Raw genomic sequence first — 17,471 nt, forward strand, 5'->3', positions numbered from 1 at the left:
TCCCTCACTTCCTTTTCCCTGTTCCCCCTCACTGATATTTCCAAACCTATGCCCATTTCTCCACTCATCCTTCGGCCTTACAAGATTAAACCCACCCCCATTACACTGTTTACTCTCAGCTAGGAGATGAGCTCCATTTCGGCTCAAGTGAAGCCCATCTCTTCTGAACAGTTTTCTCCTTTCGCAAAAGTGACCCCAATGTCTCAAAAATCTAAGCCTCTCCCCTTTATACCAACTCTTAAGCTACGCATTTACCTCCCTGATCTGCCTTTGCCTAAATGTTGAAGTTTGTGTCACAGGTAGCATTTCTGCGATTGTTGCCCTGGAGGTCCTGTGTTTCAATTTACTCCCTATCCCCTGGAACTAATCCTGAAACTCCACCATGCTAGCTCTGCCTTTGTCATTGGCTCCCATATGAACCATAATGAATGATTGTTCACCCTCCCTTTCCAGGAGTGTATCCAGTTGTTCCATTTTGGCCTGAACCCTTCCAGGGAAGACACAGACCACATGGGATTCACAATCTCATCTGCAAACTAGACAGTCAATCCCTCGAGCTACTGAGTCACCCACTACTACTGCCTTTCTAATCTGCTGATCAGCCTCTCCCTCTTTTCCTAGAGAAGCCTCAGACATCATAGTTGTGTGGTTTTCCCTTGAATCATCTACTCCTGACTCAGTCGTGTTGCTCACTATATGGGCATCTAAAATTTCAACTTCAGGATGCCTTGGGTTTCCTGGCCCTGTTGTCTCCATTCCTTTCAATGAATGGTCTCCCACTCTCCTGCTATCCCTACACTCCTCCATGTCTGCCTATCATGATGGGAGTGACCACTCTCTGGTACAACTGTTCCAGAAACCTGTTTCCATCTTGCATGGTGCATATTGAAGAGAGTCACTGCTCCAAATCAGCCATTTTAAAACTGCTACCCTCTGGCACGCAGGCAAGACTGCCCTGGATGTCTTGTGAATCCAAAACCTCCCACTTTTTACATGCCACACACGTCACCAGCTTTCCTAAAGTTCCTGCCATTTTTATTGGTCAAGCTGATGCTCTGCTGTTTCTAAGCCACAACCAAATTTTCTAACAACTGCCTCTCCCTTTTTTTCTCCTTCAGTGAGGACAGAGGGAAACACAACAGTAATGCAATGTTTGGGGCTTCTCCACTCTTTGGCACTGGGTAATCCACTCAGTTGCTCAGGTCTCAGGGAGGTGTTTAACCCAAAAGAGTACAAGTGAAGATTCCTTTTGCACTTAGAGGAACACAGGCCTTAGAAGCAACAATACATCATTCTGCCTTTCTGTTCAGTCATTCTGTAAGAACATGGTTCATCTGCTTGTAAGTTTAACTCCACGTTCCTGTCCATTTTTATAACCCTTGACTCCTTTATCGATCAAAAATATATCAAACTCTACATTGGATAAACTCAGTAACCCAATCTCTGTTGCTTTATGTTGACAATTCCACAGACTAACAATCTGTTAGCTTCAAAGCAACTCTTTATCTCAGTCTTAAAAGGCAGAACTTTTATTTTTAAATGGTGTCCCCTAGTTAGCGTTGGTTAGCACTGCTACAAGGACCTGGGTTTGATTCCAGCCCTGGGGTGTCTATCACTGTGGAGTTTGCATGTTCTCCCCATGTCTGTTTGGGTTTCCTCTGGATGCTCTGGTTTCCTCCAAAGATGTGGATTGGCCGTGCTAAACTGCCAGCTTATACAGGCTAGGTCGATTAACCACCGTAAATGGGGGGTTATGGGGATAGGTTAGGAGTTGGGTCTGGGCGGGAGGGTCAATGCAGACTTAATGGGCTGAATAGCCTCTTTCTGCACTGTTTGGATTCTATGGATTCTTTTGTTCAAGTCCCCCCAACTCTTGATATTAAGCCTACAAAGTCTTCTCAGGATCATATTTTTTCAATAAGATCATCACATTCTTCTAAACTCCAACAGGCCAAAGGCTCACTGGACCTGAAGCATTACCTCTGATTCTCTCTCCACAGATGCTGCCAAACCTGCTGAGCTTCTTCAGCAATTTCTGCTTTTGTTCCAATAGGCTTTCTTCATAAGTTAAGCCCTTTATCCCAACAATTAGTCAAATAAACCTTCGCTGAAATTCTCCTGATATAATTATATCCTTTATTAAAACAATGTTTTTAAAAAAAAAACTTGTTAAATAAATAAGTGAAACTGATACCTTATACTCTAGGAATGAAGATTTTCCCAATCTTACATTCTGCAAGGAACAGACATGTCTTAAAGAGGAAGGGCAGGAAAAAATGTTTTCATGGGAACTTACAGAATAAGGGCACAGCAGTACTGCATTATAAACAGAAAGGCTGTAAGGTTGTTATGTTTTGTGATTGCCTCTTTAATTAGGACAAAATGAAGGAATGAGAGATGTCATGTGACCTTTTTAAATGCTGCCTGACAACCAGGTTGCATGGTTTGGTTATTGATGTTGAGAGGGAGCTCAGGTTTTCTGACTGGGAAGAAGGTGTGAGATATTTATACTTGCAAGAAATCACCAGACCTTCTCTGCTGATGGTGGATTAATTTTCTCTGTGCCTAGACCCCAGGGAGGGGTTTGAATGTCAGGTTTTGTAAATGGTTGTACTTTTACCAGTCTATTCAATTCCAGGGCTTAATGACTTTGGGAGTCTAGAGGATAGGTAATTAACATAACGCTCACATCATTCATGTTGCATGGAGGTAGGCTTTGAAAGGGTAAGCGTCCACAACAAACCATTGTAGGACAGAGTTTGAATGTCTTCCTAAGAGAGGAGCCAGTTTCTGATGTTCTTCAGCATGCAGAATGTGGATAGGAATCCACATTCTCAGACTGAATAGAATGCATTTGTGAGTTTTTAAATGAGGCTGGAAGATTTGCCTAGCATTGGTGAGGTGGGTGGAATCTCTGGGGTTAGCCTGACCTTGAAAATAACTTTGAGATTTGCAGCTACACACCTGGGAAGAGTAAGAGCAAAGTATTGAGAATAGTTTAGAATGGTCCCCTCGAGAATGAAGTGTCCACTTCAGAGCCAGCATAAGATATGATTGTGGAGGGAGATTTTCTAAATAAGAGCTGAAAAAGAACCGCAGGTGTTGTAAATCAGAAACAACAAGAGAGATTGCTGGAAAAGCTCAGCAGGTCTGGCAGCATCTATGGAGAGAAATTGGAGTTAATGTTTCGGATCCGGTGACCCTTCCTCAGAACCGTTCTGAGGAAGGATCACCAAACCTGAAATGTTAAATCTGATTTCTCTCCACAGATGTTGTCAGACATGCTAAGCTTTTCCAGTAATTTCTATTTTTATTTGAGGGAGATTTTCTGTTGGTTTAATGGTTAATCAGGTTACTTGCTTTCTCACGGTTAAATGATGTTATACACTAAATAGTGTTTTGAAAACTTGCAATTTCAAACATTTGAAGATATTTAACTTACTTGTACTTCCAGAAATTTATTAAACTTTCAACAGACATTTGATAACAATTTGGATTTCAAAGGATGTTCAGAAAGATATAAAGTTAAAAATCACACAACACCAGGTTAGAGTCCAACAGGTTTAATTGGAAGCACACTAGCTTTCGGAGTGACGCTCCTTCATCAGGTGGTACCACCTGATGAAGGACTACCAGCTGATGAAGGAGCGTCGCTCCGAAAGCTAGTGCTTCCAATTAAACCTGTTGGACTATAACCTGGTGTTGTGTGATTTTTAACTTTGTACACCCCAGTCCAACACTGGCATCTCCAAATCAGAAAGATATAGTGCTCAACAATATATGTAAAATGCTTTAACATGGTCCTTTTATAAATGAGGAATAAGATGTTGGGCTGAAAGCTGAAGCATATTTGCCTTTCACATGTGTTTGTCTGAGAATCATATAGCTTAATGCTAAGGACGCATCCCTCTGGTAAGCTGATGATAAGATCTGTTTGCACTAGGAAATGGCATGATAATAGACTTCCTGAGCTTGCCTCTGTTGTAAAGAACTTTGCAAGTAATCCACAGTTGCAGGCAAATTCTTTAAATAATCAGTAATTTCAATTAATAGTGTAATTATTAATTCATTACTTCAACAGGTGGTGGCTCTTAATTGCTATTTCTCTCTTCAAGTACTGGTGATATTGTGAGAGGGTATTGAAATCATGGTCACGTTACTGGACTCGTAATTCAAGTTAATGCTCTGGGAGCCTGGGTTCAATCCCATCTCAGCAGCTAGCCAAATTTAAATTTGATTAACAAATATGAAACATCAAACTACCTGAGCGGAATGCAGAAAGCAGGTCAGAGGGTCTGCTCCTGGGCTGGGACAGGCTGACCATTAACAGGTCCAGGCAGCGGGCAGTGGGGGGGTTGTTATGGCCGATTGCCTGCCCCGCTTCCACGGTTACGGTTGTCCCTGGAGAAGGAGCACGCAGTGTCTACCAACACCCTCAAGGTTTTCAGGGAGGAGTGGCACTGCGGGGTATGGAGTGCTTTATTTCCCCCTCCAATTCTATTTTGATTTAATCTCTACCCCCACTTCACTTTTTTTGATCACGTAGGCATTGCCCTGGAAGAGAAGGGCACTGCTTGTCACTGGCCACTCGGGTGTTTTAGTTTTCCTGGATGGTGGAAAATGAATAAAGCTCTTTAAAAAAAAAAGGTCCGGTTTCCTCCCAAAATCCAAAGATGTGCAGGTCAGGTGAATTGGCTATGCTAAATTGCCAAGTCAGGGGTAAATATAGGTTAGGGGAATGAGTCTGGATGGGTTACTCTTCAGAGGATCGGTATGACATGTTGGGCCGAAGGGCCTGTTTCCATCCTGTAGGGAATCTAATCTATTTCTGAAATGATAGCTATAATAATGATCATTGATTATTGTGAAAACCCATCTGATCCACTACTGTTCTTGACAGGAGAAAATCTGCCACCCTTACCTGGCCTATATGTGACTCCAAACCCCTAATGACATAGTTGATTCTTAAACGCTGCTCAGGAAAACTAGAGAAGGCAACAAATGCTGGCCTCACCAGTAATACCCATGTTTCATAAAAGAATAAATGAAAGAGAATTATGAGTTCTTTAAAAGCTGGCCATAGTCAAACTTGTTTGCAATTGCATAAGTATTTCAGTGAATAGAACCAAGCATGCTACATTAGGGAATGTTGAGCGTTTAAACATTTAGTGCCATTATCCAGATTATAGTATTTCAAATATTCTCTGCATATATAATGGCAATTCTACTTGATGTCCCTCTGTGTAAAGCCATCGGTTGCTAAAATACAGGAATAAAATGACTGACTTGTATTGATGAGCTGCTGGTCTTGGCTGTGTTGTGAAAAACAGCCAAGCAGATATCAAATGGAGACAAATCAGACTGACAGTGTAGCCCTGGGCATGCTTCTACCTTGCAGCATGAATGTCAGAGGTTGGAGCACATATCTTGCAATCCTCAACTATAATGTGGTGTGTTGCATGGGGATGTCTACTACAGGAGAATGAAATAAAGAAGTGAAGGGAAAAGAAAATCTTTCTTTGAGAACACGTACAACCGAAGGTGAAATGCTCAGAGGGCCAAATGCAAGAGCTTATGTGAAAATCAGAGCAAATACAGTACCCGTTGTTCTTGAGTGGAAACAAATGTTTGGAATCCTGGCGCGACTCCAAAGCCCAGCTCATGTACAAATGGTGGCTCAGACTGAGTGTGCAGCTGTACACGTATCCCAGCTTCAAATGTGGTGTCTTCTGAAAGAGAGAGAGGAAACAATTGAACATTGTCAACAATCAAAGAAAACTTGTCAAAATAGGGTCTAACACCAGACAGCAGTGAATCCACAAAGGCTTTCATTCAGTGGTTAATGGGACCCAGCCTCTCCACAACAATTCTGCCAATATTAACAAAGATATTTCTTGCTATGCATCTCAGAACACAAGTACATATGCAGCTTAATGAGAGAGGTTTAGACAATTGACAGGAGGAGGTGGCTCAATGCAAATCTGCATCTTCAATGATACAGGGACCAACCACAAGAAAAAGCTGATGTAGTTGTTAATTTCATTTGCTGTAAGTGCCAACTTAGTGATGAATCTCAGCGTCCGCTAGCTGCCAACCTTCAACTAATTCAATTCACTCCTTGATATCAAGAAATTGCTGAAAAGCTCAAAGATCAAGATAACATCCCAGCTGTAGCACTGAAGGACTGTGCTCTAGAACAGGCTGCACCTCTAACCAAGCAGTTCCAGTACAGCTGCAACATTAGCACTTATCCAACAAAATGGAAAATAGAACTTGATGATGGCGCCACTGTGGAGTTATTTCACTTACTTAACTAAAACTTACTCTCAATATTCAGTTTGAGTCCCACTGAGTCCATTTTACACCAGACATTAGTTCAGCCTTTGGCAAACCTTTTGTCAAAACTGCTGAATTCCATAGCCACAAGAAGCAAAATCTGGACAACATCACTGCATGAGCTGGAAAGTGGCAAATAATTGTCGACCTAGACTTATCTAACAAGTTGGCATTCAAAGGCATTACTGCCACTGAGTTTGCCACCATCAACACCTTCAGAATGGTATTGACCAGAAAGGTAATTAAATATTGTGGTTATAAAAGTAGATCAGAGGCTGGATCCTTTACTGCAGGTATCTCATCATTAATTCTTCAAAGCTTTTCCATCACTTACAAAATACAAGTCAAGAAGCTCAACATTCTGCAGGACAAAGCAGCCCACTTCACTGTTCAGCTCTCTACCACTGATGCATAGTGGTCGCAATATGTATCATAAACAGGATGCACTGCGGCAAATTGTCAAGGTTCCTTTGACAGCACCTTCCAAACCCTCCACATGTACCATCAGGAATGGCAAATGCAGCAGATTTTTGAGAACACTGCTACCTTCACATTACCCGTTGAGTCATACACTAGCTCCATATATTAGGCTGTCAGTTCAAGTTGGAACTCCCACACTCTTAATTTGTCAAAAAGAAATGTTTACAGTTAGTGCGTCAATGACTTTCTAAATCAGCTTGTTTCTGTTTTCACAAGTTCTCATTACCCAATATTTATTTGGATCTTGGATTCAATTTCTTACAAAATCTATTTTACAACATAGTAATTTATCATTGAAAAAGCTGTCTCTACTTATTGGCTTCTTCATTACCAATGTCTGTTCAGAGAAGCAGTTTTGGGAAAGTGCATTTTCTCAGGTACTCACAGAAAGCACGAGGCATACAATGCTATTGTCACACCTGAGCTTTGATTCTCAGAAACCTTTGATTGATTGTAAATGCTATGAAGAACATGCAAAGCTTCATGATATGGTTTATCCACATATTTGGAGTTACTCAACTGCACTGAATAATGTAGCATGTTTAATGGCCTATTTATTTTATAGCAACATCACAAGTAATGCTCTGCAATAATGCCTCTGGGTGCTGTTGTTATGCTCCATTCATATTACAGGGAAAACTTTGCAACAGCTGGAACAATATTACACACAAAACAAGAATTTTAAACCATGAATCATATAATTGGATTGAAGAACTGTACAGTCTTGATGGACACAATAAGAGCACACAGAAATAAGTGAGAAATGAAGCTGATTGATTAGCTATTGCTGAGTCGCACGGCCTGTTACTAAATGGGAAAGAAAAAGATGTTCCTGCATTCTGACTGCAATGTGTCTATTCACACTGAAGGTGGCTCTGTTGCTGGGGGTACTTATAAGAAAACATATTTTCCAAAATATTTTATAAAGGATTCATTCAGCAAAGCAAATATGTAGATATCTTAAGTGCTCTGTGTAGTACAGATTTTTAACCTGCAACTTATTTTGCTATAGGTTCTCAGCTAGCTGTGAATTCTACTGGCTTCTGGTGAAGGACCCTGAATAAAACTTCATGGCTGAGAAATTGGGTCACATAAAGCCTATTTCTCAGGCACCATGCAGCTATATCAGAGTTACAGTTCACTGAGCATGTGCACCCCAATCCAGGAATGTGTCACTTGTATATCAGACCCTGACATGTCCAGGGAAGCAAATAAGCATGAAACATCAGAAGACACTTTGTGGGATTTTGCATGAATCAGTGGGACATATATCAATGTCACATAATTGATCAAAGGTTTGGAATATAGGAATCATTACGCCAAGGAGAGAATAAAATAGACTGACCACGTTCGATAAAATATTGGACACCAAGTCATAGACCGATGGGTTTATTTGAAAATGCTAGCTTTCAAAGTGCTGCTCCTTCATTAGATGTTAGTAAGAAAGGAAGATCTTAGACACAGAATTTATAAGGAAGAGATCAAAGGGTCACACAACTCATGCAAATGACTTGAACACACATAAGATGGCTCTCAAATCTTCAATCAGTTAGAATGGAGGTGCGGGTTTCAATTATTAATCAACTGAAATGTCGCCATGCTCAATGATGGGGGAGCCCAGCATATCATTGCAAAAGACAAGGTTGAAACAGTTGCAAGTTCTTCAGCCAGAATGGCCGAGTGGATGGTCCATTTCAGCCTGCTCCTGGGTTCCCCAGCATCACAGATGCCAGTCTTCAGCCAAATCAATTCAATCCATGTGCTATCATGAAATGCCGAAAACCAATTGATAATGTAAAGGTTAAAGGGCCTGACAATATACTGGCAACAGTACTGAAGACTTGTGCTCCTGAACTAGCCACATTCCTAGCAAAGTTGTTCCAGTACAATTATAATACTGGCATCTACTCAGCAATGTGGAAAATTGTCAAAGTACATACTATCTATAAAAAGCAGGCAAATCCAATGGTTTTGCTATATGAGCAGGTGAGAAACTTAGGACTGTACAGTGAGTAACTCATCTCTTGTCTTCTTAATCTGCTCAATAATTCCAAGATTCAAATCAGGGTTGTGATGGAATACTCCCCATTTACATGGACAAATGTAGTTTCAACAAACTTCAGCAAGCTTGACACCATCCAGGACAAAGCAGCTCACTACAATTGACATGCCAGCCACTGTCTTCATCATTCAATCCCTTCACCACCAGCATATCCTGAGAGTAGTGTGTACCATATATACACCTATATACACCTATAGTGACTCACCGAGGCTCCCTTGGCACTACCTGCTAAATACATAACATCTATAACTTAGGAGGACAAGGGTGGCAGATCCAGAGGAACATCACTCGCTGTGATTTTCTTTCCAAGCCACATACCATTGTCATGTGGAAATATATGACCAACTCTTCACTGCCACTTGGTGAAATTCCTGGAACTTGTTTTCTAACAACACGGCATGTGTGTTTTTACACCCTATCGACTTGAGTCTTCCAAGACTCATAGAATCATAGAATCCCTACAGAGTGGAAGCAGGCCATTTGGCCCATTGAGTCCACATCAACCCTTCGAGGAGCATCTCACCCAGACCCAACCCTTTATTGTACTTCCCACACTCTTTCTGTAACCCTGCATTTCCCATGGCCAATCCACCTAACCTTGACATCTTGGGACTGGGGAGGAAACCAGAGCATTGAGAAGAAGCCCATGCAAACATGGGGAGAGTGTGCAAACTCTGACAGTCGTCCAAGGGTGGAATCGAGCTGAACTCCCTGGTGCTATCAGGCAGTAGCGCTAACCACTAAGCTACCATGCCACCCAAAGTAGCACCTTTTTCAGGGATGAGAAATAAATGCTGACCTAGCTTGTGAAACCCACAACCCAAAACCATTTAAAACTAAAGTATTCAAAGTCATAAGATGTTGGGACAGACTAAACAGGAACAAAATGTTCCCATTCGTGAAAGATTCAAGATTGTGAGGATACATATCTAAAGTAATTAGTAAAGGAAGCATAAGCAAAGGGGAGATTGAAAGTTTTCATGCGATGGGTGGAATGTACTGCCTGAGAGTGTGGTGGATGTAGGTCCAATCCAACCATTCAAAAGGGAATTAGATAATTATTTGAAAAGGAATGATGTGCAGGGCTATGTGGAGAAGGCAAAAAAATGGCATGAGGTGGGATGCTCATTTGGACAGATGGCACAGAACTACTGGCCTCTTTCAGCAATGAGACAATTTGGAAACACCATATCAATTTGGGTAGAAGCATCTTCGATCAAGAATTGCTGCAGTTTTCTGATGTTGTATGTTGAAAAGATTCTCTGTGGAATCTTACAGTTTTCTAAAACTTGAGGTTCTGTTGCCATTTCCAGTACAGCTCTGAATGAAATTAACCTCTTCTATACTGGTAGCCACACTTCAGGGGAATTCAATGCACATTATATTAAGCCCAAAATGCTGGGGTTTAGCAGTGAGCTATGTACAAATCGGAGGTGGTCAGCTGGATCTCAGTTGGTGGCACTGAAAGCAATGGACTCAAGATTGGCTCCAAGAAGTGAATGCAAATGTCAAACTGATAGTCCAGTGGTGCACTATGGAAATGCCCATTGCATCATATCTCAGATGGGGCATTAAAGCCTTGCAAAAGGCAAAACAATGTAAATATTGCAAAAGTGGAATAAAAGCAAAAACATGCTGGAAATACACAGCAGGTCAGGCAATATCTGGACAGACCAGAATTGATAGGTGGAACCTTGTGCTGGTATAGGATGTATCAGCACTCACACATGCGAATCAGGTAATGGTGAGGCTGGTGAGTATCTAGGAGGTTTCAGCATCCACACACATGTGGATCAGGCAATGGTGAGGCTGGTGATGGCATAGAAGCTATCAGCCCAGTCCTGAAGAAGGGTTACACCCAAAATATTGACTTCTCCACCTCCTGATGCTGCCTGGCTTGCTGTGTTCTTCCAGCCTTCTGCTTGTCTACTCCAAATGACAGGTAGCTAGCACAAACTGACCCGATGTGTATGCTGAATGGTGACAGATTTGCCTGAGGCTGAGTTAATCCTAGGCTTGTGGTATGAGGTCTTTAACTGGACCTTAACTGGTCACCTAAGGACCTCAATTAGTGATAGAACAGGAATTAATTCTGGTGGAGGCAGGAAAGTGGCAGTACCCAGGTAGGCCACATCCTTCCTTCAAGTTCACTGCTAGTGAAAGCACTAAGGTTGAGATGATTCTTCACCAAGACAGATGCGGTCTGACTTGCAAGGTGTTTCCAATAATGGTCATGTTAAAGCAAAGCCCTGTCCACTCTTACAGGTTGATGAAGAAGCTCCCACAGAACAATGCTGTAGAAAGACCACTGAGTTATTTGGTCTTCTGCTCAATATTTATTTTTCAGCCAAATCACTAGATTATCTGGTCAAGATCACAATTCAAGGTTCTGGGAGTTCACTGTGCAAGAATTGTCTGCCCTGTTTCTTGGGTAATTATCCACATTACACAATAATTACATGTTTAAAAAAGGTGTTTTTTTGGCAATAAAGAGCTTTTGGGAGTTGTATAGTGAAAGGCACTATATACATTTGTTAGGAAGATGTGTTATTTGAAATGTTAACTTAGGTTATTACTGTTTGTACACTATGGAACATTAAAGTATGAGAGTTGAAAGCTCACTGGAGGGTTTCGCTATTACAAGCGTGAGGCTCCGACCGGGACAATTTTGGGTCTGCACAACTGACTTTAGAAGAACAGTTTCAACCAGTCGTAACCAAACCAAGGGAACAACTCAGTACCAACACCGTTTGTGCAAAGAGGCTTTGGCTGCAGGCCAACACTTGGTCAACCTGTGAATAATTCTTTTTCCTGAATTTAACTGTTATTTGCCTAAAGTATTTTTAAGATAACTCTGTGCAGATGTCTTTTCCCCTTACTTGTGTGTGCGAGTTTCCAGGAAGGATTGTTGTGTGTAGTTGCGCAGTTTAAAAGTTTTGTTATTAATTTTCACATTGTTTTTTGCAACAAAGTCTGTAGTTTTTTTACTTGTTACTTAATGATCCATTTCTGACTAACTTCTGAAAGAGTTACTTATAGTCTGAATATAAATACATAAGATGACAATCTCACCTCCCTTTTTAAATATAAAATTTTGTGTGACCAGTGGAGGAGTAGGACAGAGAGAGGAATCAGTATATTCCTCCTGATCAGAATGACATGCAGGTTGTTTTGTTATAAGGGTGATGTTTGTGTCATAATCGAACATGTGTGACCTGCAGAATAAATAATCATTTCTAACAATGCATGACACCCTTGTGTGAAGTGTCTGCTGAATGCTCTATTTTAATTAGATAAACTGAATTGTAATGCTTTCATAACAACACAAAATGGTTCTATGCGGCTTTTAATTAGCTGACCTAAATTTTTAATTTGATATTTTGTATTCTCACCACAGGGCAACTTTGAAAAAAAGCCTTGAGCAGAATTGAGTTCTTTTTTTTAATCTATACTAACGTGATTTTGAATGCTTCATTGAAGTAGGAATTGCATACCGGCCTCAGGTCAACCCGGGGCAAATTACGGTCTGCAGTTCATTCCACATCTGTTTTTTTGGCAAACTTGTATCCTATACTGTGCAAAATAGAATATCAACTTGTATTGGGGATGTTTGCTGCAACAAAAAACTTTTTTAAAAAGGATTGTGAGGATGTTGCTTTCCTCAGTTGTCCATCAGAACCTGGCTTAACATTCTGTGTCACTGATGTGAATGATAGAAAATTACAACAAAGAATTGTACTTTTTCACCTGCCAGTCCTGCCCCAATTCTTGTCTCCACATAAAGCTGTGGTATCTAATCTGCACAAGATACCCATTCGATGGGGCAGGAAGCAGGAGTCAGGATTCTTTCATTGTCCTGAACCTTCCCTACAGAGAAGCACTTGCTCATTGGGATTTTGAAGGAGCTGGTCTCAGAGTCTGCCCTTAACTTAGCATCCCCTGAGAAAAGGCTATCTAACGCCTGCTATTAACAATCACAAGCGTCCTGACCTTGTGACTGTGTAAAAGAGCATTGCAACGCAGCAGTACTGTGAGCCTGATATCTCTGGTTAAGGAAGCATACTGCAAAAAGGCAAGAGGAGGCAATGCAAGACAGGGATGCTGTGAGTATCCAGGTAGGTTCAGTGTAAATGAGTGCTACAACAGCAAGCAAAGAGCATGGAGATGCAGCCTGGTCCAGTCGACCAGTTTGGTTTGTGTCACTGAGTGCACAAGTATTCGTGCAGCAGCATTTCAATGAGAATTCCTGGTGCAGCCTAGGGGGTACCACTGAAGTGCAGAAGTGTTCTGTAAGCAGATCAGAGAAGTGCAATGAGTATTCATCGAGGCTGATACATGCCAAACATCAATGTCTATGGATGTGGGGTGTGTGTGGCAGAATAGGACACTCAGTGCAGCAGGGACCACCTTAGCATTGGCAGCAATACGGAGTGTGCCCTGAGATCTTGGTGCTCGGTTTTCAACATGGACGTTGTTTAGAGCAAGTGCCGAGTTGAATCCGTCCAGTACCTGCTCTGGCTTCCATTCCAGATTTTCCCAATGCTGACCTTGTTAGGTGAGTTTGGTAAGATTCGAGAATATTAATGAGGTGAGGTGAGTTGTTGCACTGACAAGGTGTTTAACAAAGTCTTAATCCCTGTCAAATGGCATCTTGCTGCTGCCCAGTGAGAACCTCACCATGCCACTTGTGTAGAGCAGAAACGATGGAACAAGTTGCTCTTGATATCGAAATCGTCCTCACTGCATTGGGTGCCTGATTCTGCCACACAACTAGCGATAGCCCACGTCAATCAGATCCCTGTAAGTATTTATTCCTGGATTGTATTTACCTTCCTCCCTCGCATAAACCCTTTTAGCAGATTTTGCTGAATAATGCTCTTCCAAAACATCGCCATTTGTCAGTTGCTAGGAGGTGGTGAAAACCAGCTCAGTAAGGAGTTTTTCCCTCTACAATGTAAGGATCAGTGTCACAGGAGGATAACTTCTACTGATTGGCTGCTTCAAAAGACTCATCCTGAGTATCTAATTATACAAAATGAGAAACTTTTGTTTTCCAAACTAGAAACTTGGAACCAAATTAACAATTTATCTTTACAGAGCACTTGCAATGGAATGAAACATCCCAAAGGGCTTCACAGGTACATTGGCCTGGATTCTCCACTGTGCAGACAGCCATTATTCCAATGTAGGTGGAAGGGGTTCAATGAGACCTTGCAGAATCCACATTGCAGAAAACTCTGAAGAAATTGTCTGAGACATTGAATTTTCTGCTAGGCAATTCCTTTACATCTGGAACTCCCCGAAAGTTACTGTTTAAAATCAAAGACTTTGGAGGGTTTCAATGAAATTAAATAAAATTGTAACTCAGGAACATTTAAGAAACTATTTTAACTCTATCTGCACTCTTCAGCCCTTCGGATCAAGGTCCTGTTAGAATCTGAGATAACCCTCTGCAAACTTACTAACCATACCTCCTATATTCACATTTATATAAGCAATGAAAAACAGTGGACCCAGCACCGATCCTTGTGGCACACTGCTGATCACAGGCCTCCAATATGAAAAGCACCACTGCACCACCACCCTCTCTCGCCTAACATCAAGCCAATGTTGTATCCAAACAGCTAGCTCTCCCTGGATTCTATGTGATTTCAAAGAAGACAGAAAATCGATCATCCAAAACCCATCACAAGAATGTGTGCAATTAAAATTCGTGTTTGGATTGTGAATTGTAAGGTCGAACTCTTGTCATGGTAAGATTTAAACAATCTGTTTAAGCATCTAGTAAATAGTCAACTTTTCAAGGTCACTCAGGAAATGTTTCATAATCTCTCAACAGGACAGGCAATTATAATGAAATAATGATTGATGCAGTACTGATGTTCTGACCACCCAGTATTTAGTAAAGAATAAACTCCACATTTAAACATTGTCACATGTTTACAGTTCATCCCTAAGGTATTTAATGGACAATTAGAGTGAGTCTCTCTCTCTCTATCTATTTTGAGCTCTCCACTTGAAAAATTGATAAAGAGATAGAGCAAATCATCAATTTCACAATATTTCCATGATTAACTTCAAAGCAATATAAGATTTGGAAGTTGTTTGCCACCTGTTACTCAAAAGCAACATGTAGAGGTACTGCTACTGCTACCTCTCTCATTATCCCATATAACGAGGAGTGATCTGCTAGTGATGTGTGGATTTGAAATTGATGCTGAAAGTTTAGGAAAAGCCTTATCTTTATAATTAGTAGGAAGATATCATGTTGCTGGGAGACAACAGCTCTCCTGTGTGACACTTCTGTCAAAATGCACAGTTCTGACCACTCAAGTCAAATATAAGAAAGATTTCAGAATAAAAAAAACTTTGCAAATGATGCCTTATGGCCCCAAACAGAGTGTTCATGAAATTCAGGAAATAATCTGCTGTCAATATGATATAACATGCAAGCATTCTAACTTGTTGGTGGAAAGGAAGGTATTAATAATTTATCGGTTTTCAAAAGCAGGCAATATCAAACGAGATTTATAGAACAATGGACTGGAAAAATAAAGTATCTCACAGGAAAGCTTTCCTTGGGCAAATATTAAAATTGTTACACATATTTAATACTTTCAATCCAATCATAAAGTTAACTCAGTAATGAGCAGACTAATGTGGCAGCCATCTTTGATTTGACACAAGTCAAATTATGCTGACATTTATAATTCACACTTCCAAACAGTCGAATGTTGTTAGAATGAACGTACTACAACAACTATTGATCCTTTGTCATGATCCGGCAATTAGGCTGCCTGTAATGATCTCCAAAATTCGATTCACATTAAACATCACCAATATCCTTGCTGACTCTTTTACTGCCAATCCAATTATGTCTGGAATAAAGATTTCTTCCATGCCTATCATTGCACATGGGTTCATAAAGCTTTCCAAATTCTTGCTAATATTTTTCTGTGATGGTGTAATTTCATTATAGAATCTCAAATGTAATATAAACTTGTCACTTGAAAACTTGGGAACCACAAAAGATGGAGCAAGGTGATTTCAGTGTCAAGTTGGGCATGGTACCCTTGTTGCCCCAGTTCTGTATGCATTTCATCATAGCCTACATTGCGCAGGCCCTTATGAAATTCAGCCCTTGGTATATGCCTTCGCTGATGAAGATGCAAAATTGTCTCAAAGTAATTCCAAATTAGAACATAAATGGGAGTGGAGAAATTAAAACAATCACAGTCACTAAGAAAAAGGAACATGATTATGACAAAATTTCCCTAGGCCTGATGGATATCATCTCATGGTCTTAAAAGAAGGGGCTGCTGAGGAAGTAAATGCATTGGAATCAATTTTCCATAAATCTTCAGATTTTATACAGCTGTCATTAAATTAGAAAATAGGAAATGTGATTCCTCACTTTCAGAAGAGACGGAGAAAGAAAGCTGAAAAATGTAGGCTGATTTGTCTAATATCTGTCACAGGAAAATGCTGGAATCTGATTATAAGGGAGATTGTTGTAACGCATTTTGAAAATCCTGCTGGAACTAGGCAATGTCAAACTGGTTTTGCAAAAGGGAAATTTTGACTGTTTCATCAGATTTACTTGAGCAAAACGTATGCAACATAAAGGGGAATCAGAGGACATACTGTACTTGAGTTTCCAGAAGACATTTGACACCATATTAAAGGTTACTATTCGAAAATTAGTCATGACATGGTGTAGATTTACCCAATGTCCAAACTGCCAGAGCACGTGCTCCTGCTTTACTGTTGATGCATTTACTGCTCAGTTACAATTATGGTTTCCCATAACAAATAACTACACAACATTACAAGAGACCAGAAAAAAGTATGTGAAGTGAAAGTTTATTGCTTTTGTAAAGAAACAGGAGAAGAAAGAGGAGAAAGGACCTCATGTATAAATTTGATTTGCAGAAGAGTAAGTTGTGAAGAAGACATAAAGAGTCTGAAAAGTGATACAGATAGTTTATGTGTGTGATGATGCTGCTCCTTTAACAAGATTACATTGTCTTTTTTTTTCAGAAGGTTGTAAAAATACAGGTTCCAAAAAGTCTGGGTTTGAATAGATTTTGGGGCCATTTTGATTATAGCTTACAGATACTGCCTCAGACAAAAGGCATTCAAGTTTAAAAAGAAACTCTCATACAATGAAAGGGGAGTGGCCAGTTCTCCCAGCTCGGCTTTTCTCTGGTTTGGTTTGGTCTGACTATTCACTGAAAACAGTCAAGCAGGTTGTAAAAGCTGCTGGACCCAAAGAAGCAGGTCCATGCTGATGCTCCTCTCTCTCTGATGTCTCTCCTGTAAGATCCTGTGTTTAATTTTACCTTTTTTGCCAAGGCATGTTTATGGGGATTGTTGCAATTATTTTGAACAGTATCATTAACTCGGGATGATCTGTTGAGCTTTCAAATAGGTTAAGTTATTCAGTATTCTGTTCTCTTTTGTTTGTGTTTCATTCGGTAATATTGTGAATAAATTCTGTTTTGTTTAAAACAAATGGTTTGATGAACTGTATCCCTCCTAGAATATCTGTGTTACACCTGTTTAGAACAACTAGCAAAGTCAGGGCCTGAGC

The 17,471-nt window shown here is 40.5% G+C and overlaps 1 protein-coding gene across 5 annotated transcripts in view; it reads right to left on the reverse strand.

Annotated features, from left to right (window-relative positions):
• Positions 1-17,471, reverse strand: part of LOC140465848 (acid-sensing ion channel 2-like) — a 1,252,445-nt gene that overhangs the window by 104,196 nt on the left and 1,130,778 nt on the right. For 4 of the 5 annotated variants that reach the window (XR_011955168.1, XR_011955167.1, XM_072561691.1 and 1 more), the window contains exon 3: positions 5,602-5,729. Coding sequence is in view for 3 of the 5 variants with exons in the window: in XM_072561691.1 (XP_072417792.1) it covers positions 5,602-5,729 (128 nt within the window). In the remaining 2 variants the exon portion in view is untranslated. The remainder of the gene's footprint in view (positions 1-5,601; positions 5,730-17,471) is intronic. The other variant, XM_072561692.1, reaches the window with a different exon arrangement.

This window comes from Chiloscyllium punctatum, chromosome 42 (genome assembly GCF_047496795.1).
Source record: "Chiloscyllium punctatum isolate Juve2018m chromosome 42, sChiPun1.3, whole genome shotgun sequence".
NCBI classification, from domain to species: domain Eukaryota; kingdom Metazoa; phylum Chordata; class Chondrichthyes; order Orectolobiformes; family Hemiscylliidae; genus Chiloscyllium; species Chiloscyllium punctatum.